The sequence below is a fragment of the Sitodiplosis mosellana genome, unplaced genomic scaffold (assembly GCF_009176505.1).
Source record: "Sitodiplosis mosellana isolate CC-2019 unplaced genomic scaffold, AAFC_SMos_1.0 Smas_scaffold_59, whole genome shotgun sequence".
Lineage (NCBI taxonomy): Eukaryota > Metazoa > Arthropoda > Insecta > Diptera > Cecidomyiidae > Sitodiplosis > Sitodiplosis mosellana.
In genome coordinates this window covers 1-9814 of record NW_022595301.1, presented here as the reverse complement: position 1 = coordinate 9814, position 9814 = coordinate 1, and the positions used below count along the sequence as shown (strand labels likewise).

The window sequence follows — 9814 nt, the reverse complement described above, 5'->3', positions numbered from 1 at the left end:
GCATGATTTCAATCAACTTAGCCAGTTTTAGTTGTGTGTCACTACATACAGTTACATACAACTGAGTGACTGTTAGTCATTTTATTTTCACACGGGTCATTATTTGGTTCGAATGGTTTCTTAACATGTTCAATTAATGTGTTCTTAACATGTTCAATCAAAAACCCGATTTGGTAGCAAGTTGAGCTATTTGATGCGTACAAACAAATCCAACATTTTCTATGGAAAATGGAACAATTGGTGAAAAATGAGTCGTTGACTTGTTAAAATTACTTCAATTGATCTAATTTTTTCTATTTTTTAACAACAAAAAAACTTCCTTTTGCGATTAGGAGAGATAAAAACGCTTCGATTTTTTCAATAGAGAGACTTTATTCAGCAATAACATATGGTTAATAAAAAAAATTGAAATAAAGACTAAAAACTTAAAATACGTGATGTGTTTTCAAGAGATGTAATATTTGAATGGACTTTTTTTTATTTATTATAGCAGGGGCTATAGTCAAATTGATGTTAAGACAAAATATTACACCATCGAATTGTAAAATGAGATAAGAGAAATCCGAATTTCGTCGCCATTCTGCCAACGTTTCATGTCATGGTCCAATTGTGTTCATGGTCCAACTTACAAATTGCCACGTTTTGCCTGTTCCAATTCAATTGCTTCGAACAATGCTTTAAAGTTTCCAGCTCCGAAGCCCTGTGCATGTAGAAAAAATCGTTAGAAACTTGTTGAATGATGAAATTCCAACAAAAAAACAGAGAGAAATAAAAAGATTTTTTTTTCTTTTTCTTCCTTTCAGAGCGAAGGTAATGAAATCTAGGAAAAAGAGTTGATAAAATGAGCATGAAAACCTGGTGATTATTGCGTTGAATCACTTCCAAAAAGACGGTCGGTCGGTCTTGCATGTTCTTCGTGAAAATTTGCAACAGGTAGCCATCATCGTCATAGTCAATGAGAATTTGTAGTTCTTGAAGTTTTTTCAAGTCTTCTTTGACTTGAACCTTGCTGTGGACGAGTCTCTTGCGCAGCACATCGTAGTATGCATCCGGAATACTTAAGAATTCAACACCACGAGCTCTTAAATTAGTAATGGCTGTAATGATGTCATTTGTGTTGAGTGCGATATGTTGGACTCCAGCACCGCCATAATATTCGACATATTCGGCGATTTGCGACTTCTTTTTGCCTGGTGCAGGTTCGTTGATTGGCATTTTGATGGTTTCTTCGTAGTTTGTCATTACAATGGATCGCAAAGCAGAATACTCGGTATGGATTTGAGAGTCATCGACCGACCAAAAACGATGGAATTGCAGCGCCTTTTCATACCATTGAACCGTGATCTCCATTTGGTTATCCGGTTGATTGCCAACACAATGGTCAATGAAATTCAAGTTGATAGGCGGCAATGTTTTTAAAAGCTTATCAGCTTGTTCGGTTCTTTTGAATCCAGGCAAAAAACTGCCTTTGTAGCCCTTACGCTCGACAAATGTGTGGGTAGTGTCTCCGTACTAGAAATGGAGAAAAGAAGGAAAGAAATATTTGAGGTATAAATTTTTTGCGACTGTTTGTGTCCGCTTAGATAGTTCTTGTGTTAATTTGTTTCGCAAAAGCACAATTCATATTCGTTCTAGTTTTCTTTTTAAGATTGAATTGGTTTTCTTGGTCTGAAAATGGCGAACTCACGAGAACAAAGACTCATCGTTGACAAGAAAGAAAAGCCTTGAATATGCAAAGAAAAATATTCGAGCAAAAATGCTTACAGTTTTAACCGTTGCGAAGCGAACAGTTCCGAACTCATCTGACTCTGACCAAATGTCTCGCACGAAAATGGCACCTTGCTCTTTGGCTCTCTGGGATATTGCGGTTCATGAAAAGGGGAAAAAATTAAAAAAAAAAGAGGAAATTAAATCAAATATCATCCAATTAAATACAGAAAAAAATCTAAGGAGGAAGGCAAAAAATACACAGAGAGAAGGAATAAAACTTGGCAATTTTCGCATAGAAAAACGAGTTCGAATCAACACTAACCTTGACAATATAATTCAAATCTTCGACTTCAAAAGCGACATCCTTTGCGCCATCACCGTGTTTCACCAAATGATTTCCAATCACCGTGTCATATGGATCATACGCCGAAACGAACACGAATACAATCTGAAAATGTAATGAAATATTATTTTTATCGTCTTATATCAACTAGTTTTGATATAAAGCACTAATTAGAATCAGTCAGTAGTAATTTTTCGATATATAAGTTGATTTTGTTGGATTCAGTGATTCCAATTCACATAAACAAAATCTGGCGTCAAACGAAACTTTGAAAATTCAAATGAAACTGAAGCTCAGTCAGTTCAAGTACATACCTTATTTTGTTTCACAACATGTTTGGCAAAATGCCGATTGCCTGTTTCCAAGCCTTGGTATGCAAGTGGTTCGAATCCCAAACGTGTCGTATAGTAACTTGCCGCTTGCTTTGCATTGCCCACATAGAATGTTATGTGATCAAAACATACAAATTTTCCACCAGCTGGCTAAAAATGTCAAAAGTTGAACTAATTTGAATTAATTCCGATGAAATTCATGTTTTTTTTTGAAAATCGAAACAAATTTGTTGTTTGAAACAAAAATCGATGAAAATTAATCCGAATGAATAACGAAGCAGAAAACAAAATTCAAAGTTCATTCGAATTCAGAAAATTGAAGTACACAAATAAAAAATTGTCTCACCTTTGGTCCTTTATCGGTGTACGTCGTCTGAAAATGAAAAATTCAATAAGAAATTTATGAAAATTTGATAGTTTTAGTTTTACAGTTTGAAATGAAGATATCACAATGTAAAGTTATCATAAAGCGAAAATGAACGATTTGAATCAATGTTTTGGCTTAGTTTGGGTGTCCAATGTTTGGTATGATTTTTGGGCCTGATTTCACGCTAAACCTTTTTTTTTTAAATTTGGCCAATTTGGTTAGGAAAAAAGTGTTTAAAATTCTTTTTTTTAATAAAATTTCTTTTTTCAACCAAATTTTTATAACATTGTTTTGTTGAATTCAATTTGTTTCCTTCTACTTATCGAAATATGTTTGGATTTCTTTTGAATAGAAGATTTTGAATTGAACGCAATTTATCTTTTGGATAAACAAATCAAAATAATCTGCATCAATTTAAATAGGAACTCAGACTGAACATTTACACAGTTAAACTTATGAACACATCAAACCAACACCATCTGTAACTGTAGTCAAAATGTGATTAATTCAATTTTATCTATTTGCTCACCATTTTGTAGTCTTTTCTTTTAAATTCAAAATTCAAACTGGGAACAAATGAATTGCACTTATTTTGTTTGAAACTCCTTTTCTATTCACCGGGAACAGACTCTTAGAAGTAAAAAAAAACCGAACTTGATCAAACTCAATGAATAGTCTTGATTAAAGTGTAACTATCAACTCACCAAACTGATGGAGTGGCACGGGCTTTTATAGTTGAGCGTTCTCGTGCGATACCAGTTGATAACAAGTTTAGATGTTTTGCTTAAAATTTCCTCCACTCTCTCTCTTTCTCAGCAGCAACAAGTGTTGTTCATTCATCGTCGCGTCGTAGGGAACATTTTTATTGAATCAGTCTGAACCAGTTTGATAGCCTTCATAGTTTCGAAAATAGATAAATTTTTGGGGACACGCTTTGGACTCACTTTATTTCACCGGAAAAGAGTTTGACCCAATTTCTCAGTGTGCAAAATTCAGTTCCGCACGCTCTCTACGATAACAATGGACCCAGATTAAACGACGCAATACAACAAAATCCAATTTCATGAAGAAATTTAAATTCTAAAATCAAACAAACACTTCCAAATATGAACATATGTTTTGATTTGTTACAACCATAACCAGCGCGTGTCGTGAATGCATCTCATATTGTTTTTTTTTTTTTTGAAATGAGATGCCGGCGACAAGCATTTCTTTACGAGCGTAGTGTTTTTTTTAATTGGGTAAAACATTTGGCAGAGGAACTTTTGTCTCTTGGCAACATTTACATTTTGCAAATCATCATAAAATCGCCTTTTAATAATAACCGTGCGCTCTTGGAGACAAATTCAGATTTCAAGCGATGGAACACGATGGAATGGTGTCTTCGGTAAAGGTTTATGAAACAAGTATGGAAAGTTCCGAAAAAGTTCACGAATATGAAACTGAAAGAAACCAAAAATAGATCTTGAAAGGCTGAACAATGCACATACTGTACAAATCGATAATGAAATGCCCAGACAAATTGAATAATGCTCGAAAAAAAAAATCATTTTCCGTTCAAAGAACATCTATTTGGAAGGTAAAAATTATATTTTGATCCGAGAAATATCTTTTTTTCGACTAAAAATGTTGATTTTGTCTTGAAAATGATCCAATTTTACGAAAAAAGGTATTTGGTGGGTAAAAAAGAGGTTTATTTTTAAATGTTTTAATCAGCACTACCTACCTTCCTTTCTTTCTTACTTCCTCAAAATCTCGAAGTTCTCAAGATCGAATTCGATTCAAATTCCGACAATTCTTTCATTTTTCATCGAGTTTTTTCCCCCACAAATGGTTGAACGATTCTCAATAATAGCAACCAGCGTTCAAAACGGCTCCCCCATTTGACGAAACGCCAACAATCGTCCACTGATTTGTGTAATTTAGCGATTTATTGTAACTAAACGGAATGTGTTGAATTCAAATGAAGAAGATATTGAGTTGAATTTATCATCGTTCGCTAGTAGCAGTGCTACCAAGTATCACCAGTTACACTCCTTGGGAACAGGTGTTCGAATACCAACCTGATTCATATTGATTCCGAGCTGAATGGCCATATTTCATCTTCAATTACAGTCCACCTGGCACAAACGTCACCGTTTCAAACAAAAGACCCACGTCAAGATTCACATTTTTTATTATTAAAAAAACAAGTCTATAAATTAAATCAATTCATGATGTGATTTCTGCTAAATCATCCAACAAATTATGAATATTCAAATGAAATCAAATTGAAGGAGATTTTTTTTTCTCTTAGCTTCGAAACAATTTCTGTGTCGACATGGGGCATCACCTGATTTCTACAAAAATTCAATAACAAATCTTATAAATAAGTATTGATTCAGTGAAACTGAAGAAAACAACAACAATTAGCTGTTTATCTTGTTTGAGTGTTGCCATTGGCGCTATCATTAATATGCGACGAGTTCATCTGTTGATAAGATGAAGAAAAAAAAAACAACAACGATATGACAGAGCAAGAGGAGGCAAATATCATAATTAAAATGCATCAAGGAGGTGTGTATATGATGGCTGTGTGACGTCGAATGACCCCCACGAACATACCACAATGCATCGATTGTCTCAATCACGGTGATTCACATGCAATGTGTGTCTGTGACTCGTTTTCGCCGCATATTTATTGATCAATCAGCATTCCATGGAATCCAAATGTAGGTAAACAACACATAAATTGAAATAACTTAGATAAAACTTCATTCGGTGAAGATTATTTAAGAAATTTCGTCGCCATACACTCGTACACGTGTATGCAATACGTATTTTCCTCAAATTGTTGCTTAATTTGTTTATGATTCGGCACATGTTTTTATTTCGTATTTTTCTTCGTTCTTCTCCATTCCATCAGGTGATTTGAATATTCATTTTCATATTAATTAGTTTGTTGTTATTTCATCGAAACACAAACAATTTTTGCCAGATATTTTGTTTCAGTTTTAGTATTTATCGAATGATCAAATGAAGTTCATCAGCAAAGTATCAGCGCTTGCCCCACCGTTACACCGATCGTTATGAAATCGAAGAGAAAAAGAATAAAATGCGAAGAAAAAATTGCGTCCCAATGAATTTACTCAATCGTTCTCATTTTCGTTGGAATTGATTGATGCTCAGAAGATTCCATTCAAAATGGAATCGTTGCTGATTTTTTGGCAATGATTTCGATTTTTAAACGACATCGGTTCAATTGCGCGAGTCCTTAGAAATAAAGCAAGTGACAGCTTCTACAAAAGCAGAAAAGTAGTAAACTGGCTAGAATTCCAGCTGAGAATTCTGTAATAGTTAGACTGGATGTTTGATGCATTTCGAGTTTATATCCAGCAAACTGTCTGGACAAAAATGTTATCGAACAAAAAGTTTTAGTTTGAGAAAAAAGTAAAGTTCAATAGGAAATTGTGTACCTTGTTTTATACCACGACAAAATTATCAACAGTTTTTGCTCAGAGCTATTAATAACATGAATACCTATGCTAAGCCTAATGCAATTGCCGGAATTTAACAATACTTTATGTTCTTATTAACATTTTATTTTGTTTTCACATTTGGAATCGCTGATTAGTTTTTTGAATACATAAACAAGTCCATTTTATCGCCAATTTGTCAAAAAGTTGATTGATAATTAATTTGATCATTTGGTCTAAATCACAGATGCTTACTGCTAAGTAATTTTCTTCAGAAGTCATAGATAGAAGCTATAGAAGCTACCACTATGTTCGCGAGTCGCGACAAACGTTTTGTGACCTCATTTTGCGCCCGCATATTCCACGACTCTTTCAATGGAAGTGCATTTCATTCACTTCATTTCCCGTAAGAAGTAATATAACATACAATGTATGTCATACATTTTACAATTTTCAGCCAAATTTTTTGTAATTTAATTCACAACAATTGTGTTAGCAACAATTTTACCCTATAACTCCAAATATAGTATATAAAGTTGGAGTTCTATAAAAAAAAAGACATGAATATTCAACCGTATTCAACAAATCTTAAAATAAATGATCCATTTTACCAAATATAGATTTGACATGATTTCAAAACTGTTGAGATTGACGAGACAATTCTTATTAACGCGGATAAACATATTTTTTGCGGTAGCCTTTACTTCGTTTTTATCGTTTTTATTTGCATAATTCAAAATTCGTGTTTTCATTACTTCAACTTATTGGATCGAGAATTGAGAACATGGATGAAAGTGGAAATAGTTCGAGAGATAAAGCGTTATTTGTTAACTTCATTTGCAATATTTGGCTGTAAATAAATAATTATAAACTATACAACTTTAATCGAGAGAATCGAATGTTTTATTTATTTAATGATTGGGTTACAGTTCAAGTTTCGTAACAATTTTGAAGAAAATGGGATTCTTTTCATCGGTTTTTGGATTTGAAAAATGCGTTCATTTTAGTTTTAAGTGTTCGTGAATTGAATTGTTCATGGAATGGCTACCATGAACTTAATTCTAAACGCCGTGGTGGCGCTTCATGTGAACATCAGCGTCGATTTTTTGGATAAAACGAGCTTCACAGAATTCGCATGGAAATGTTTTTTCTCCAGTGTGTTGGGCTCGCATATGGTATTTCAAATTCGAAAAATGAATTGCGTTGACTTTGCACAAGTGACATTGATGAAAACGGCGATTGCATCGTCCTTCGTGTACATTCTTCTTGTCTTCTTCTGCGAACCGTTTCCAGCATTTGGAACAACGTACTGGACGTGGTTTTGCATGTGTGGACAAATGGTGTTTCAAATTGGACTTCTGACAAAACTTTTTACCGCAAACAGCACATTCAAATGGCTTTCGTCCACTGTGGGTGCGCATGTGAACCTTCATGTGTGTCAAATCAAATTTGGTATACTTGCACGCGTAGCATTCGTACGGACGTCGCTGACACTTGGCCTCGTGGTTGGTTTTATCAATTTGTTCAGCAAATCGTTGACGACACTTCGAACAACTAAATTCAAATTGAGAATAGTGGGTTGTTTCATGGCGACGTAAATTATTTTTCCGTGTAAAAGATTTTTCACACACTTTGCACACGAATGGCCTCTCGCCGGTGTGAACTCGAATGTGGACTGTGAGATTTGGCTTGCGAAATGTAGCGTAATTACATAAACGACACACGTGCTTCTTCTGCTGCTTTATGGCTGCTTTCTTCGAAGCCCTGGCGTTGGTTTCCTTCTTTCGATCCATTGGCTTCTTTGATTTGGGTGTGCGCTTGTGTTGCCGCCCGCCTTTGCCACTTGAACTTGGTGTTGAGTTGCGCACAGCATTATCTACTGGTGCATCGCCCATATCATCGTTGCCATTAGAGCATGAATCTTGTGCCGAATCGCATTCCTTCTTCGAACATTCGTCTTCACTTTTGACCTCATTCTTCACATGATCATCGTCGTATTCGAAATACATCTCTCTGTCGGTTTCGCCATTCGATTCTATCGCATCATTTCCTGCTGCTGCTGATGGTGGCCATCGTGGTGGCCGTGTGACATCAACCATTTGGGCGCTGTCTCTTGGTTCCTCTTTCACTTCAACTTCTTGCTTGATTTCGACAGCTGTGTTCGTTGATTGACGTCCAAGTTTACGCTTGGTGTTGCCATGCCAAGTACCTTTACTTGGATACGGCTTCATCGTGGCTCTGTGTTTGGAAGAGATGGAAAAAAGTACCAAACTTATTAAACTCTTTCATTCGGGTTTATTGAGTTTTGAAATATATATTTGATATATGCTAATTCTGTCCAATGATTTCTTTCATTCCTGATAAATAACAAGTCTGGCTGAATATGCAAATGTAAAATCGATGTGATTTATGTCTGTCACACTGTGTGTAGAGTAAAAACTACAATACATAAGATTTTCAACACTTTATTAATTTATTACTTCTCACAATTGAGTTTAAAATGTAACTAACTTCTTCTCTGGCTCATCTCTTTTAAATCAAAATTATGTTTAATTTGTTGGAATACGTGCATTTATGGAAAAACATTAAATAATCATTGAACAAAGCAAACATAACACTTCTGAACGTGCATTAAAATCAAAACATGAACGCGTGTAATCTAAACATTCTACATATCGATAAACTAAACTTTTTCTTATTCAAGTATAAAATCTGATATCCACATTTTCAGCACAATTTAATTTAATGAAATTACATTTTTCAATCTTACTCTCGGTTAAGCCGCACAACACATGACATTCTAATGCGATTCGCCATAAAACTGCGACAGATGAATTCACATCGATTTATTTCTTTGCTATGGCACTTTTACTCCATTTGGAAAAAATGTAATTATCAAATGCAGTAAAGTTGAGAATGTTTCTAGCACTCACCTTTCACTCGAAATTGAATCAAGTGAAAATTTGCTTGCACAATGCACAAATCGACCGTATTTATTCGATTTCCTTACAATTTTCTAATCCAAACGTTCGTCCACATGTAGACGTCTCCTTTCACTGCGTACAAATGAATCAGTGCTTTGAAAATCGACTGCGCTGTCAATGGTGTTTGCTGCTTTAGTTTTGACAAGCGATGGACTATGAGCTGTGGCACACTGAAGTGAAGTTGGCCGTATCGAATCAGATTCTGAATTTGAATGTCCTTCAATCGTTAGAAATTCTGAATTTTTGAAATAGAAACACAATTTTCCAATTTATTGGATCGAATTTTGAAAATTAGGAACATGGATGAAAGAGGAAATAGTTCAAGAGATAAAACGCCATTCATTGGCTTCATTTGAAATGTTGGGCTGGAAATAAATAATCATGAACTATCAGCTTTAATTGAGAGAATCGAATGTTTTGTTTATTTTGTGATTTCATTGGGTTACAGTTCAGAATTCGTAACAATTTTGAAGAAAATATATTTCGTGATGGGTTGAAAATGGGATTCGCCCCATCGGTTTTTGGATTTGTTAATTGCGTTCATTTTAGATTTGATTGTTGATGAATTGAATTGTTCATGGTTAAAGTAGATGATAATAGATGTTTTCGTTTTTCTTCAGTTC

At 34.7% G+C, this 9814-nt stretch overlaps 2 protein-coding genes across 3 annotated transcripts; both read right to left on the bottom strand.

Moving 5' to 3' along the window:
• Positions 1-352: 352 nt before the first annotated feature.
• Positions 353-3468, bottom strand: LOC129570442 (4-hydroxyphenylpyruvate dioxygenase). Of its 2 annotated transcripts, XM_055450045.1 has the most exons (7): positions 3282-3467; positions 2732-2758; positions 2368-2535; positions 2033-2158; positions 1765-1854; positions 856-1512; positions 353-700 (listed from the first exon to the last, which is right to left on the bottom strand). In XM_055450045.1, exons 1-7 carry the CDS (start codon positions 3282-3284, stop codon positions 626-628), a joined length of 1146 nt encoding a protein of 381 aa, XP_055306020.1. In that variant the 5' UTR covers positions 3285-3467; the 3' UTR covers positions 353-625. The 2 variants fall into 2 exon arrangements, with proteins under 2 accessions (XP_055306020.1, XP_055306019.1); XM_055450044.1 differs by having other exon boundaries at positions 353-1512; positions 3282-3468.
• A 3045-nt stretch (positions 3469-6513) lies between these two features.
• On the bottom strand, positions 6514-9271 carry LOC129570443 (zinc finger protein 39-like). The gene is made up of 2 exons (XM_055450046.1): positions 9141-9271; positions 6514-8445 (listed from the first exon to the last, which is right to left on the bottom strand). The coding sequence occupies exon 2, from the start codon at positions 8436-8438 to the stop codon at positions 7269-7271; it is 1170 nt and encodes a 389-aa protein (XP_055306021.1). The 5' UTR covers positions 8439-8445; positions 9141-9271; the 3' UTR covers positions 6514-7268.
• Between the last annotated feature and the right edge of the window lie 543 nt (positions 9272-9814).